The 16,529-nt window shown below is 41.6% G+C and overlaps 1 protein-coding gene across 2 annotated transcripts in view; it reads left to right on the top strand.

The window, feature by feature from the left end:
* Positions 1-15,106, top strand: part of QRFPR (pyroglutamylated RFamide peptide receptor) — a 47,751-nt gene extending 32,645 nt beyond the window's left edge. The window contains exons 3-6 of one of the 2 annotated variants that reach the window (XM_032776016.2): positions 1,086-1,147; positions 3,138-3,373; positions 7,641-7,738; positions 13,858-15,106. In XM_032776016.2, the coding sequence (XP_032631907.1) occupies positions 1,086-1,147; positions 3,138-3,373; positions 7,641-7,738; positions 13,858-14,261 (800 nt within the window). In that variant the 3' untranslated portion in view covers positions 14,262-15,106. Of the gene's footprint in view, positions 1-1,085; positions 1,148-3,137; positions 3,374-7,640; positions 7,739-12,903; positions 12,966-13,857 lie in introns of those variants that run through there. The other variant, XM_032776017.2, reaches the window with a different exon arrangement.
* The last annotated feature ends 1,423 nt before the right edge of the window (positions 15,107-16,529 follow it).

Genomic DNA, 16,529 nt, shown 5'->3' with positions numbered 1-16,529 from the left:
AGGGTACTGGCTCCAGGGTGATAAACAGTTCCTGGCTGTCAGGGAAAACAGTTTCTCCACTTGCTTGCTGTGTGCTGTCTTCAACCTCCTCCTCATCATCTTCCTTATCCCCAAAATCTGCATCCCTGTTGCGTGAGAATCCATTGATGGAGTCCACGCACAGAGGTGGGGTAGTTGTAGGGGCACCCCCTACAATGGCACGCAGCTCATCATAGAAGCGGCATGTCTGGGGCTTCGACCCGGAGCAGCCGTTTGCCTCTCTGGTTCTTTGGTAGACTTGCCTGAGTGAATTAAGTTTCACATGGCACTGCTGCGGGTCCCTGTTATAGCCTTTGTCCTTCATGCTGTTGGAGATTTTTTCAAATATTTGGGCATTTCATCTTTTGGGACGGAGTTCTGATAGCACGGATTTGTCTCCCCATACAGTGATCAGATCCATTACCTCCCATTCGGTCCATGCTGGAGCTCTTTTGCGATTCTGGGACTGCATGGTCACCTGTGCTGATCAGCTCGCCATGCTGGCCAAACAGGAAATGAAATTCAAAAGTTCGCAGGGCTTTTCATGTCTACCTGGCCAGTGCATCCAAGTTCAGATTGCTGTCCAGAGCGGTCACAATGGAGCACTCTGGGATAGCCAATACCGTTGAATTGTGTCCACACTCCCCCAAATTCGACCCAGCAAGGTCAATTTCAGTGCTAATCCCCTCATCAGGGAGGAGTACAGAAATTGATTTTAAGAGCCCTTTAAGTCGACAAAAATGGCTTCGTTGTGTGGACGAGTGCAGGGTTAAATTGATCTAATGCTGCTAAATTCGACCTATACTTGTAGTATAGACCAGGGCTTAGGAAGGAAATGCTTGATGAAAGGCCCTGATGAAGAGAAAAGTGTTGCTATTGTTCATATTTACAATAAGTCAATTGTCCACAAATGTTGACTGTAAAATTTCACCTTAAATTTTGAGTTCAGTTTACAGCACAAAGTTCCACATCACTTTGTTTTGCTAATTGAAGCTATTAAAGTAAAACGAATTCATGTTAAGTTCCCCATTCTCCTGAGCATTAAAAAGATGTTTGTTTGTTTACAGGAATAGTCTGGTTGCTGGCAGTTATTGTTGGGTCACCTATGTGGCATGTACAGCGACTGGAGGTATGGTATGATATATCATGTAATCACACTTTCAGAGGGAGCCCTTGTTTCAGACTTAGCTCTTGCAGAGTCTCATTGCAGGGGATAGCAACAAGGCTGAATAAACTCCAAATATTTATGAGCGGGGATAAAGCAGAATCTGGTCACAAGCTACTGTAAAAGTTCTCAGTGTTTCTTAACGTAGAGTAATTGATTTGTAATCTGACTTTCTGGACCCTCATTGTAAAAAGAGAAAATGAAGAGACACTTTTAATATTGTCACTGACAACGGACTGTGGGCAGTTTTGGAAAGCCTTTACTTCAGGGTGTGGGCAGAATTTGGCACCTGGGGCATTTGGATTGCCTCCCTGTAACCTTGTGCTGGCTTTCCAGACTATAGTGCCTACTTGTAGTTGTGCCTCTTTCCCTATCTTTAAGATGAATAGTTGCATCTGTGCCTTGCACTGCACCTTCCCATTGCTTTGTATCTGCAATGACACACAGTAGCTTGGGACTTTGAAAATGAATATCTTTACATGACATGGCATGTTCCTATAATTATTTCTCCATAGCTATTACATTTTAAGCAACGGTTACTCCATTCAAAACCTTCATTAACTGTTAGAAGCAGCTATTTGGGAGTCTGGAGTTTTAAAAAATCCTTTAAAAAGTGTAACTTGGCATATTGGTGTTTGAGGAAAGGGGTAGTAGTCTATACAGACATGAGCTATGTACTCTTGGTTACAAGCTGTGTTTGTGTATAGACAGTGGTTTTTTGGGAAATCTTTGTTGGCTGATGAGACAAGTTTGTTCTGAAAACTCATTTAAGTTTGAGAAGTTGTCAATCAGCCTCCATAACTACAACTGCAAAAGCTGTGTACAGTTACCTGCATTTGTGCATGCAAACCAAAGCCCTGACCTGCAATCTGATCCACCTGGGCAGAAGTCCTGCACCAGTGCAGGGTCAGGCTGACTTCAGTAGGATTCTGTGCACGCAGAGGGGGAGAAGAGAAGGGAAAGGGGAAAGCGGACTGCTTATGTGGATTTAGTTGCAGGATCAGTGCCCAGATCACATAATTAGATATGCAGCTGTACTTTTGTTCACATGAAAATGGATGTGCCAACCAAATTGGCATTTAAATTGTATACATTAAAAAAATGCCAGGGTTAAACAATGTTTTTAGATATGTTTGGCTTTTTTTAGCCTTCCAAGGAGCTTTTGATAAATTACCTCAAATGAGGTTATTTATCAAAAGTCTCTTGAACGGTTAAATAAATTGAATGCACTGTTTGTCATTAACTTATTGATTTATATTAATTATTAATATACTACTACTTATTAATGTTACTTTAGCCACTTTAAAAGTGTGATAGGTGCTATAGAAAAATAGTCCTTGCCACAACCCCAGTTGTAGAGGAAAATTAAAATAAGACATTTGGAGCAGGCTTATGGTTCCTTTGTGGCAATACAAATCAACCTGACTTTGACCAGTGGTACACAGAGAGCCAGTGTACCTGATCCACAGAAAACATGCGCCCATTACAGCCGTAGCTAGAAAGCACCTTATCTGTATAGCTCAAGCTGTACAGACTCATATTTGGCTCTGGGGGACCCCAGTTCAATTTCTGTTGTATTGGCCAAGATGGCCAGCATAACCTTAAAAGTAATTAGCCCAAACAGTACATTGTTTCAGCACATCTCAGCAGCTGCCTCCAGGAGAAATTGACACTTTCCTCCTCAGCATAAAACCTGAAGGAGGGTGTCAATTAAAACACCTCTTGTTCTTCTTGGAGGGCAATCCCTCTGCTGCAGAGAGGAAGTACAGTTTTTACTCTGCATAAGCTATGGTGAACACAGCCCTTCATATTGAAAATGCATCAGAAGAATAGTCTCACTAGAAAGGTGTCTCCACTGAATTCCTGTTATAAAGCAAGGGGCTTTAGAACATATGACACTCTTCATAGTTAGGGTCCTTATTAAAGTGACTCATTTCTGTTTCATTTGTTTTAGATTAAATATGACTTTCTGTATGAAAAAGAGTATGTTTGCTGCTTGGAAGAGTGGACAAGCGCCGTTCACCAAAAGATATATACCACCTTCATTCTTGTCATATTATTCCTTCTTCCACTGATGCTGATGCTTCTGTTATACAGTAAGATTGGTTATGAACTCTGGATTAAGAAACGAGTGGGAGATGCTTCAGTTCTTCAAACCATTCATGAGAATGAAATGTCTAAAATATCAAGGTTTGTAAAGTAAAACCATATAGTTAAAACTCAGTCTTGTAAAGCATATATGGGGACTGGTAGCAAGAAAAGTTATCAACAAGATTTTCAAAAGTGACTAATGACTAGAGCCCTACCAATTCATGATCCATTTTGGTCAATTTCACGGTCATAGGATTTAAAAAATTGTAAATGTCATGATTTCAGTAATTAAATCTGGAATTTCATGGTGTTGGGGTCCTGACCCAAAAGAGGAGTTGTGGGGGTAACAAGGTTATTGTAGGAGGGGTTGCGGTACTGCTATCCTTACTTCTGTGCTGCTGCTGGCAGCTGTGTTGTCTTCAGAGCTGGGTAATTGGAGAGCAGTGGCTGCTGGCTGGGAGCCCAGCTCTGAAGGCAGAGCCGCCACCACCAGCAGCAGCAGCACAAAAGTAAGGTGGCATGGTATGGTATTGCCACCCTTCTGTGCTGCTTCTGGTGGGGTGCTGCCTTCAGAGCTGGGCGCTCTCCAGCCACCCAGCCCTGAAGGCAGCACAGAAGTAAGGGTGGCAATACCGTGACTCCCGAAAATAACCTTGCAATCCCCTTGCAACTCCCTTTCGGGTCAGGACCCCCAACTTAAGAAGTGCTGGTCTCCCCCTTGAAATCTGTATGGTATAGGGTAAAAGCACATAATAGACCAAATTCCATGGGGGAAGACCAGATTTCAGGGTCTGTGACACTTTTTTCATGGCTGTGAATTTGATACGAGCCTATTAATGACTTAATATTTGGTGCCCAACCTGAGACACTTTATAAGGGCCTGATTTTCAAATAGTGCTAAGCACCCACACTCTGAAAATTGGACCCTTTTCAGGTGTTCCACATTGTGCACCTAAAACTAACACTTTTGAAAATGCAGATCATGAGTTGGGAGGAAGAAGCAGTTTGTTACATTCCTGAGGCAGATTGGGAGTGATCAAATACAGTTCTTTTTAGAATCCACCTGGAATAAGATCAATAATATCAAAAGTTTTCTAAGGTGAGTTCATTATTTGTGTGTCTATAGCCACTGTTCTATCAGCCTTTTAAAAATGAAAGTAGTATATTAAAATAAAAAAAAATTGGAACTTACCTGAAAACTAATTTGATACACTCTAATTGGGTAGTTTCAAAAGAGATATAAATGCCCTCAGTCTTTTTCTGCCTCATGAGACCATCCAAATGGGAACTTTGTGTTTGAAATGCAATTAAAAAAATGAATAATTAACAAGCAGACAACAAAATGGTATAATTACTTATGCTTAATTGTAGTTTAGTGTAGCAATTACCCTACTTTATATATTACACTGTAGTTTTTCTTTAATTTGGCAAGTTTGTTTCCTGGTGTGATGGCAACTTCTAGTAATACGTGCACAGAGAACAGGGGAGTACCATATTAAATATTGAATCCAAGGAGAATAATAAGTAGCAGCTTAAAGAGAAAAGATTGCTCAGTCAAGTGGCTAACATCAGTCAAAATGAGGATAAGGATGAAGTTGCAAAACTGAATAAAATAGTAATGTAACATGCTTGTAAAGTATGTGCCAATCCCCAGCTAGTGACGACTCCACATAGAGGATAAGGTTCTACTATTTCTGTCCGCCAACAGAGCTGCTACTTTAGCTCAAGTGGTGGAAGTTTATATTGGGTTCATAACACATCGTGGTAATAATGTTATATGGGAGTTCATGAGTAATGATAAATCTAGACATACTCTGAGTCTGCAAAGTGTTTTGGTGAAAGCAGGGCATGTACTCCTAAGAGCTGGTACAGACCCCATTCCTCCAAACACTATTCTTTAGCAACAAAAATTATCAGGTAGTGAGGTTCCATCCAGCTCCTTATCTATGTTGGACACTGACAGAGTAATGAGACCTTACAGATACAGTCAATATTCCAGGTCCCAGGAAAAGATCCTCGCTTTTTGATATATCATGGGTTTTGGAGCAGTTTCTCCATCTCTAGGTATCAGAATTAGAATTGCTTGAATAGCTATAACAACAAAATTGATTTTTAAAATACAATATTCTCTAGACTGCCTACCATAACTTAAACACTTTTCTTTTGCATTAAAAGTGTTAAGTAAAAGCTGTTAAATTATTAAATATCACATCTTTACATATATGTTTGAAACAGCTACACAGAATGATCCATCCATTTTTAATATATCACTGTGGTCTCTGGGCACCTTAACTTCAGCCCTAAACAGAACCTTTGGGCTAAGATTTTCAACAATGACTCATGTTTGGGGTACCTGTGACCACAAGCCCTTCTGCCACCAAAATATATTTCCTTTTCCTCTGGGTTGGCTGGGGCATAGGGCCCACAATATCCATTGCCACCCTAAGAAATGCCTCCTTGATCACAGCTAAGGGCTGTCTGGGAGCTTTGTGAGACCTTGCAGGTCCTTGCACTTTGGACATAAGTCACAAGACTTACAATAGTCTCCCATCTCATATCTGAACAATAAAAGTTCCTTTTCAACCTTTTATAAGTCCCCAAGTGACCTGCAAAAGGACAGTTGTGAGGGTAATGTCATTAGTTCCCTACAATGCTTAACAGGCAAAACTAGCTGTTTGTAAACCTTTCCAGGATATTAATTTTCCCCATAGGACTTTACAGATCCTTCCCTCCTCTTCAAAAAACCTTTCCCTTTTTCCCTAACTGGGGTCCCCCCAAGGATAGGTCTCATGCTATCTGCTCTCTACTCTGGTGCAAATTCCTGCTGGCTGTTAGCTCTGATCAGAGCCTCCTCCACTGGCACTGGGAGTGGCTTTGCCCCACTTGTCCTTGGAGACTCACTGTGTCTGTCTGATAAGTCAAGGCCAAGGATGTCTTTTTCCTCTGAGCTGTTTCTCTGTCTTTACAATTCCTTTCTGGGACTACAGAGCAACATTCACTTTTACTGCAGGTTACTATATTAATGGCTTTCGACATAGTTAGTATATTACTTCCCATGATAATTTCTGCTGGAATGCAATCCAATACACCAAATTTTAAAATGCCTTCGAGACCTTCACACTCTAAGTACACTTTTAGCTAAAGGCACAGTGGTTTTAAAACTTCCCAAAACTAGGAGTTCTACCCTTTTTCCATACAGCATGCCAATCTCTCTAACAATACCTTCTCCGAATCACTTACAAATCTATGTTACCAGTGCTTGTAGTGTGAACCTTAAGTCAACCAGCACGTTGTGTGAAAATCCTGTCCAGAGTACGCTACCTGTGACTTCTGGCTCAGGACACACACAACTGTGAGCCATTGTGGTACTGCTCTGCCTCAGTTCCCCGACACAATAGCTCGTCTGTCTTGCCAGTGAACTCTTCTGGACTTTGGCAGTCCACATCTTGCTTTCCAAACCCCATTTCCTGAGGTCCACAGAGACATCACTACCACCAAAGAGACTGTGCATGCACCAGCAAGTTAGATTAGCTGAGGACATGTATTCCACTGTTAATACACAATACTGAGATGGTTTTGTAATAAAACAAATTAGTTTATTAATAAAGAATAGATATTTAAATAAGTATGGTTACAAATAAAACAAAACACTTTTTCTAGTGACCAAAACTCAATTTTAGCAAGTTACAATCTTTGTCTAAGCAGGTTTTTCACTTACATCAAGCAGGGTCATCCCTAGCTATTTTGGTGCCCTACGCAGCCCCTCAAGCCTCTGCTGGGGGTGGGAAGGCTGGCCACTTCCTGTGGGAAGTGGAGTGACCCAGCTCCAGCCTGCTCCTCTTCCCTGACTCCCAGAAGAGTCCTGGCTTTTTAGAAAGTGCTGAGCATCCACCTTTTGAAAGTCAGGCCCATTTAAGGTGTTGCAAATTGAGCACCCAGAAACTGAGACACTCAATGACTAGTCACTTTTGAAAATATTTCAAAGTCTGTGTGCTAATAAGTATCTGTTTGGGAAAAAACTGCATTTCAATGCATCAACAAATACTCATCTGTCTAAATATTTAGAGCTGAATAAGTACATGACAGAGTTTATTAGTGAAGTTGCATGAAGGTAAGTAGATTTTGCATTTCAAATTGGATCCTGAGTTAGGAAAATATGACATTGGTCTTGTTATTTATTACTCATTTGATATGGTTCAGTAATTTGAAGGAGGGTTAAGCAAGTGGGCACTTTTGAAAATCCCATTAAGTGTCTATCTGCATCTTTGGGCATCTAAATACTTTTAGAAGCTGACCCTGAGGCATTTGTGCTAATCAACAGTTTATTCAAAGTTATTCCGTAAACTCTACCTCAGTGTACTTTCAGGAAGAAGAAGCGAGCAATCGTTATGATGGTGGTGGTGGTGGTTTTATTTGCAATCTGCTGGGCCCCTTTCCATGTGATTCACATGATGATAGAATACAGTGAGTACCTGCCACACTTCTTAAATTAGAACATTTACTTTTGAGTGTGTCTTTTTCTTTTTAGTAATGGAATCACTGATGTATCAAACTCTAGTGCTGCTGCTCTAGTGCCCACTGCCAGCTAAAGGGAATATGTGCCTTTAAATCTGAAACAATAAACAGTCTCTCATGATATAACAGTGGTTCTTAATCTATTTATCAACTTTGTCATCTTCTTCTTGTGTTTTATGGTGAAGCAGACTTACTTGCTGAATCTGTGATCCCCAAGCACTAGACGCGATAGGTAATTAAAAATTAAAGTCTTTCATTTTTAATTCCTAGCATTCTGAAAGAATTTCAGTATTTCTTTTTAATAGGCCTCATTTTCTCAGCACTCTTACTAGGTGTTTCCATGAAAAAATTTGAACTTTAAAGCCTCTATTTTTGTTTTTTCTTCATATAAAATACCCCCTTTCAATGGTGCACACTTTGTTCTCCCAGAGAAGATGATCATATGTTTCCTAGACCTTGCACACCCCACATAATCCATCTTTGTTTGTTTGTTAGAAACAAATTACTATTAATCTACAATGGCCAGTTACAATTCTAAATAGTCACTTCACTCTATATCTCAGGGCCTTGGAGTATATCAGCATTTTTTATTCTTGGGCATATTTCAAATTCCCCTTTGTTTCTTTTGCCCATAGTTTTTGCCATTCTTCTCAACTCATTTTAATTAGATTTTTAAACCCTAGTGTATTTAAAGGGCTCTCAATCAATTTGCTCATTTTCAACAGCATTTTTTTGCCATTTTGTCTGCCAGGTCATTGTACTGGGATCCATGCTATCACTATGATTACACCCAACTACATCAAATCTATTGTTAACAGTAATATTTCATTCAGAATATCATTTCTGCTCTTTGAAGAGTCATTGCCGATTGCCTGTAGTCCAGATAAGGAAACAGACAGGGTGACCGTAGCATCTGGTGCACATCTATGACCCAATATAATGCCAGCATTATCCCTGCCAGTTTGGCTGTCAAAATGGCTACAAAATTTGATAGCTGTGTAGTTTGCTTGATTCTGAGTTCAGGAACACAGAAAGCTGTTCCCATTCTTCCTGTTCTTACATTTTTGGATCCTCAGTATATATTGGACAGTAGCATTCCCACTTATCAGAAATGTTTTCATTTGCTATAGCTTGCACATTTAATTCTCCTTTTCCAGTCATAATATATTTTCCCCAAAGCTATAGATTTTAATCTCTCTTAGGTCTTTGTTTTCACCAAGATCTTTTGTCCACACTTTAACTTTGCTTACATGAGGCATTCTGAGTTTTTGCCCTACACGTTGCCCACTTAATTCCCAGCATTCATCCTATATTAGTTTGGTGTTTTCATCTTCACAGTCTCCAGTGACTTTAGCCCAAAAGGTTAAATCTAAAAGCTTTATTCTTAAAGCAATGGACTGTTCACCTGCAGCTATCTGAATTACACACAGCGGTGTTGTGATGAAGGCACGACATGCAATTTGCAACCCCAGAGCTTGGACTGACTCAAGCTTTCTCAAATTAATTTTCTATGCTGAACCAAAAGCCTGGTACCTGTACTGATCAATTGGTCTTACTGGAGTTCTATATAACATCACAAGTACTCTTTTATTCACACGCCAGGAGGTATGAGAAGTACTTTCCATAGGATTCTTCCAAGTGAGCATGTTATCAAATATCACCCCTAAAAATCTGTAGCTTTTAACTATACTTATTTGCTATCCATATAGATATGATTTATAATCTTTTAAAATTTTCCTTTTAGTGAATATCATTCCTTTAGTTTTGTCAATTGAGAATTTAAAGCCTCATGTTTCTCCATTCTGCGCCTGTCCTTAGTACATTTACTCTTTTAGCAGCTCTTTCCGGGTGTCTGTTTGTGACCCCTGTGGCAAAATTGTCAGCAAATAAAGTGACGTCCATTCCTACACTTAACTCTTTTGGAAGATCATTCATCATGATCACCCTGTGGAGTGCCATTTGTTAGTGTGCATATATTGGAGCAGTATCAGAGGGGTAGCCGTGTTAGTCTGGATCTGTAAAAGCAGCAGAGAATCCTGTGGCACCTTATAGACTAACAGACGTTTTGGAGCGTGAGCTTTCGTGGGTGAATACCCACTTCGTCAGATGCATGTAGTGGAAATTTCCAGGGGCAGGTATATATATGCTAGCAAGCAAGCTAGAGATAACGAGGTTAGTTCAATCAGGGAGGATGAGGCCCTGTTCTAGCAGTTGAGGTGTGAAAACCAAGGGAGGAGAAACTGGTTTTGTAGTTGGCAAGCCATTCACAGTCTTTGTTTAATCCTGAGCTGATGGTGTCAAATTTGCAGATGAACTGAAGCTCAGCAGTTTCTCTTTGAAGTCTGGTCCTGAAGTTTTTTTGCTGCAGGATGGCCACCTTAAGGTCTGCTATAGTGTGGCCAGGGAGGTTGAAGTGCTCTCCTACAGGTTTTTGTATATTGCCATTCCTAATATCTGATTTGTGTCCATTTATCCTTTTCCGTAGAGACTGTCCAGTTTGGCCGATGTACATAGCAGAGGGGCATTGCTGGCATATGATGGCGTATATTACATTGGTGGACGTGCAGGTGAATGAACCAGTGATGGTGTGGCTGATCTGGTTAGGTCCTGTGATGGTGTCGCTGGTGTAGATATGTGGGCAGAGTTGGCATCGAGGTTTGTTGCATGGATTGGTTCCTGAGCTAGAGTTACTATGGTGCGGTGTGCAGTTGCTGGTGAGAATACGTTTCAGGTTGGCAGGTTGTCTGTGGGCGAGGATTGGCCTGCCACCCAAGGCCTGTGAAAGTGTGGGATCATTGTCCAGGATGGGTTGTAGATCCCTGATGATGCGTTGGAGGGGTTTTAGCTGGGGGCTGTATGTGATGGCCAGTGGAGTCCTGTTGGTTTCTTTCTTGGGTTTGTCTTGCAGTAGGAGGCTTCTGGGTACACGTCTGGCTCTGTTGATCTGTTTCCTAATTTCCTCATGCGGGTATTGTAGCGGGTATATTGGAGCAAGTTTTTCCTACTCACACCTGCATAGTTCTTTTACTTAAGAAATCCCTTATCCTCCTAGATTTTCTTCCTTTTATACCCATGGCACCCACTTTATGAAGTAAACCCTCTCTCCAGAACTTTCCATAAGCTCTTTCAATATCCAGAAAAGTTGGCCTGTATGCATCAGAACAAGATCTCAGCTTGCCTGGTTTCCTTGCTGGAAGAGTAACTGCATGCTTCCACTCAACTGGCAGATCACCGTTTCCTCATATGCTATTGCCCAATTTTAGTATCACCCTCAGACTTCTCTCAGATAGGTGTTTAAGCATTTCAAAGCTTATACCATCCGGCCTGGAGAGGTACTTTTGCTCTTTTTTTTTTATAGCTTTTGGAAGTTCTTTCATACTGAAGTTTTCATTTAAAATTGTTTCATCTTCCTCTCCTACCTGTTCAATACCCCATTGGTTTTTTCAATGCATTTTCTTTTCCTCTCACAGATAGCTATACTCTCATTCTCATCATTACTAGCTCTTTCAGCCCTGAACTGAGTTAGCCTCTCTCCTTTATTGCCCCTCCAGGCTTGGAACTGGCTGCAGGTATAGTGAGGTGAGGTTAGCTGGGCCTATAGACTCTCCTTTACCCCTTTTCTGCGGATGTGGGGCCTCTCTGCCCCATTACAGTCCCTGATTGGGGACAGCAATTAAGACAATTGGTCTCAGATGAGGAACACACTGACACCTGCTCCCAAATCTGAATTTAAAATGTCTCCTTCCTACTGTTGCTTCATCTCAAGCCTGAGTCAAATCTCACAAGACAGGGAGTTGGCACCCAGCAGATCTGTTCTTGTGCCTCAGGGTCTAGGAGGCCCATCCTAGGCTTGCCTTTCTCACACACTCTCCTTTTATGGTGCATGGAGGAGGAGCAAAGAACAAGCACCCACAGTCAGCATGTGAGTGCTGTGCTCAAGAGGTGGCAGAATGCAAGTACTGGAAATACTGGAAGTGCCATTACACCTTCTAGCTCCCCCAAGCAGTGCCAGAACAGTGACCCGGAACATTCCAGTAGGACTCAAGCACTGCTCACGGTACTCTGTCTACCTGTGGGGGCTCCTCTCACCCTGAACATGAAGAGTCTGCAGCTGTCAGAACTGGCCCTGCAGATAGTGCAATGTCAGAGTATGCTACAGAGTTGCCTTGCAGGTAAACATCCTCAGTGCAAATCAGAGACTATCTGGTGTTTTGCCCTAAGTTATTTTTGGCTGCTGCTGCAGTTGTCTCATAGCAATTTCAAACCAAATGGTGGATCCTGACTACTGCAGTCCTCCTTTGCTTCTACGTGCCTCAGATACCAAGGATCTTGTTTTAAAACACAAGCAACTAAGTATCAGCGCAGAGCAAAGGGGCTGATGCATTTCTCTTCCTCACTACATTGATTCACCAGTTGAAAACACACAATTCACTACAACCAAAGCCATTCATCCATTATATAAAAATGCTTTTTTTGGAACTATTAGCCTGTACCTTTCTTAAACTTATACTTTTCTTCATGTCATGAATCACTCTCTGCTACTTGGACACTACTCTGATCAAAATGTTTTATTGTTAAACAAAACAAAGCAAAACAAACAAACATCATCACCTTTCATTGCAAACTTGTAGTATGGGGATCGTGTTTTTGGAAGAATTGAAAGAGGAAAATCACTCTTTAATATTTTATGATATTGAATATTCAGAAATTGGGGTGAGAGCCAGATGAGAGATAATAGATAAGAAAAGAGTTTATAGGGGAGTTTACACTTGCACGTTCTTACAAGGGTGTATGAATGGAGAGAGAGAGAGACAGAGAAAATTATGCAGGGCCAATGTTTCCACTTCACTTCACTGAGGAAGCTGGTTTCCTGTGCTCTGTAATTGTCATCAGACATTGGTCTGATTACATCCATTTCAGTGTGAACTGTACTTATATACGTCTTGAATTTCTGTATTTATACGGCATGTGACTGACTGTGGTTATCAGTGAATACTGTATTTCAAAGCTGTATCCTGATTTGACCAGTGTGATTAGTTACAGCCAGACTGTAATCCATTCCTTAAGGAGATTTTGTGAATGCAAGAGGATAAGCATGTTTATATAAAGTACAGGTCACCCATTCCTTGAAGGCGAAACCCTGCTTCTACACTGACCAGAGATGAGACTCTGAAATGAATTTAATTTCCTGGTACAGGTGGACAAAAGTGAGGCTTGGAGACTTAAGCCCAGGATTGTGAGATGGTTTTGAGTTGTAAGCCCAGCTCTGCTACTGGCTCATTGCATGGCTTGTCACTTCCCCTTTCTTTCTTTTCCCTGTCTCTAAAATGGGGCTAATATTTACTCAGCTAATGATAATTTGCTTTTATAATGCTTTTCATCTGTTGATCTCAAAGCACCTTACAAAGGAGTCAGTATCATTATCTCCATTTACAAAGGGGGAAACTGAGGTACAGAGATTTACCCAGCAGGCCAGTGGCAGAGCTGGGAATAGGACCCAGCTCTTGTTAGTCCCAGTACAGTGCACTCTCTCTGTTAGGCCACACTGCCAACTACTATGTAAAGTGCTTTGAACATATGAGTGGTCTATAAATACTCATGTTGATTGCTATTTATTTTAAATGGCTGGAGCATTACCTGCTTATATCTGGCCTGGATTGGACCCAAAGTGTGTGAGCACAGAGGAGAGAGCTAGTTTCCCACTGTGTGAGCTGTTAAAAGGGCAGAGGACAGTGTAGGGTGACAAAAACAGTGTTTACATATCTGAAATGAAGATAGAACATAGGGGACAACAGGATTTAAATAAACAACGTATGTAACTGACTGGTAGCTTTGTGTCACTCAGCTGTCTGTTAATTTTGCAATTCATAAATTGCAATTTTTAGACTATCTTGATATGACTGTGTTTTGTTTTGCTTTGCTTTCTGGTCAAACCCATAATTAAAATGGATAAAAACATCTAAGAACTTTTTCTTGAAGCCGAACAAGAACTTCTGACCTGCAAGGGTGGGTATAGCATGTGGGTATGGGGTGTGGGTATCTATATAATTATATTTCCTTTTTCCCAGGTAATTTTGAAAGTGAGTATGATGATGTCACAATCAAGATGATCTTTGCTATTGTTCAGATCATTGGGTTTTTCAATTCCATTTGTAACCCTATGGTATATGCCTTTATGAATGAGAACTTCAAGAAAAATTTCCTCTCTGCAATCTGCTTTTGTATTGTCAAGGAAAACCCATCCCCTTCCAGGCGACTTGGAAACTCAGGGATTACCATGGTGCAGCAAAAGGCAAGTCTTTCTCAAAGAGAGCCCACTGCTTTAGAGGAGGCCAGGAGAGAAGCATTCAGTGATGGCAACATTGAAGTCAAATTCTGTGATCAGCCAGCTGCAAAAAAGAATTCAAAAAGGCACCTTGCTTTGTTTGCCTCTGAACTCACTGTGCATTCTGCATTAGAGAATGGACACTAGCATCATGAACAGTGGTTGTTTTGGTTTTTTTCAATATTAGAGAATCGCTTCCTATATTTGATATCTTTCAACAAACCATTTTGTTTTATTTTCTACTTTGCACATTGAAATGAGAAAAGAGAATATATTTTATGGTTTATGATAATGCTAGAATATGTTTTCAAAACAGTAATATATTTTACAGGGGTTAAGAATGAAATCTTGGAAAAGAAGTTCCATTATGATTACAAGAAATATTTTTCTTATTCTAAATTCTGGCTCTATGGAGTTTACCCCCAAATGCAGGCAAACTAACACCGTTTTTCTATTAGCAACTCTGTTTACTTTGTGTCTGTGTTCTGGCTGGCCAGGGGAATATGCACAGCTGATTGTGCAAATTGCCTGAAGGTATAATCAGTGGAGTGAGCACATACTGTCTCTGGGAAGGTCTGGATTCCGTATGGACTATGCTACTTCTACCAAGACCTGCCCTCTGCAGCTCAGTGGACAAAGGGACTGCAGATTAGAGTCTGGGAGGAGGCAAGGTTGAGACGCATCAGGTGTATTATGCATTTCTCTTGTGCTATGTATATGAAAGGCCAGCCAGAATTTGTCTGTGTGGAGTAAGACTTACACACTGTATGCATACTAAGGCATTTGTTAAGGGAAGTCAATTTGATATTGACAATGTACGTATGTGTGTCTAACTGATGTACTGTCATCACAGGATAATTAGCTGAATACAAATACAAATGTAACAGTGGACTGGCCTGTAAACTGCATCACTTTTTAATTGAAAAATGTATTATGTCAAGAAGTGCAGTAAAGTCATCAATACAATGTAGAAGTTGGAGGATGCGTTCCCTAAAATATAGTTGTTTGTTTAAGGTCCCAATTTAGATACATTGCCTGACTAACTGTAGTAATGCCATCACTCTAGGGCAGGGTGGGCAAGCTACAGCCCGTGGGCCATTTTAAGTCAGCCCGCAAGCTTCTGCTGGGGAGCAGGCTCCGGTGCTCCAGCCAGGCCGCTGGGTCGAGGGGTCTGCACCACGTGGCTTGGGCCTGCTCCAGCCGGGGCACTGGGTTAGGGGAGCCACATCACACGGCTCAGTCCTGCTCTGGTGCTCCAGCTAGGGCGCGGGGTCAAGGGCTGCACCACGCGGCTCCCAGAAGCTGCGGCATAGCCCCTCTCTGGCTCCTATGTGCTCCAGTGGTCCCCTCTGGTGCGCCAATGGGAGCTGCAGGGGCAATGCCTGTGTAAGAGCCGGAGAAAGGAAATGCTTCCAGGAGACACTTAAGGTAAGCGCTGCTCGGAGTCTGCATCTATGAGACTGTCCCTATGCCACAACCCCTTGCCCCAGCCCTGATCCCCCTCCTGCTCTCCACACCCCTCTATCTCAGCCTGGAGCACCCTCCTGCATTCCAAACCCCTCATCCCCAGCCCCACCCCAGAGCCCACCCCGTCAACCAGAGCCCTCACCCCTCCCGCACTCCAGCCCCAATTTTGTGAGCATTCATGGCTCACCATACAATTTCTATTCCCTGAGGTGGCCCTCAGGCCAAAAAGTTTGCCCACCCCTGCTATAGGGCTTGTATAGAGTACAGGGCCTGATCCAAAACCCACTGAAGTCAATAGGAGTCTTTCCATTCATTTCAGTGGGTGTTGGATCAGGTCCCTCCTCAGTAAAATCATAAGTAGAATCTTCTAGTTTTATTTTTCTGTGTAGCATTTCCTTGCTTCCTAAATGGTTTGGTTTCTGTCCAGGGATAGCCCAGTACTCACTCACTCACTCAGAGCTTTTAGCAAACTACAAGGTTGAAGTGGCACACAGTGAAAATGTGAAGTCAGTACAAATGTGAATTACTAGAAGTGGGTGAAAACAAGAACTTTGAATTTGAACTTATTTGCATTTCTGGGCCAGGGAGAAGAAGTGTGTTTAGATTCTTATCCTCTGATATGATTCCACACTGAAATTGGTTCAGATTTGGATCCAAAACCAAAACTTGCTTATTTTTTGGTTTCAGTTTAGATGCAGCTGGAATCCCTGAACAAGAGATCAAGATTTCAGTGCCCTTTGATCTCCACCTCAGACCTCACCCTAACTGTAATTTGCTGAATTCAAGTCTGAGAGATGACCCTTCCCACTGTCATAAACAGATAGCTAAGGGTTAATGTTTCTTTACCTGTAAAGGGTTAACAAAGAGAACCAAACACCTGACCAGAGGACCAATCAGGAAACTGGATTTTTCAAAGCTGAGGGAGGGAATATTTGGGTCTGTGTCTTT

The sequence above is a fragment of the Chelonoidis abingdonii genome, chromosome 5, assembly GCF_003597395.2.
Source record: "Chelonoidis abingdonii isolate Lonesome George chromosome 5, CheloAbing_2.0, whole genome shotgun sequence".
NCBI classification, from domain to species: domain Eukaryota; kingdom Metazoa; phylum Chordata; order Testudines; family Testudinidae; genus Chelonoidis; species Chelonoidis abingdonii.
This window is presented reverse-complemented; position numbering and strand designations above follow the sequence as displayed.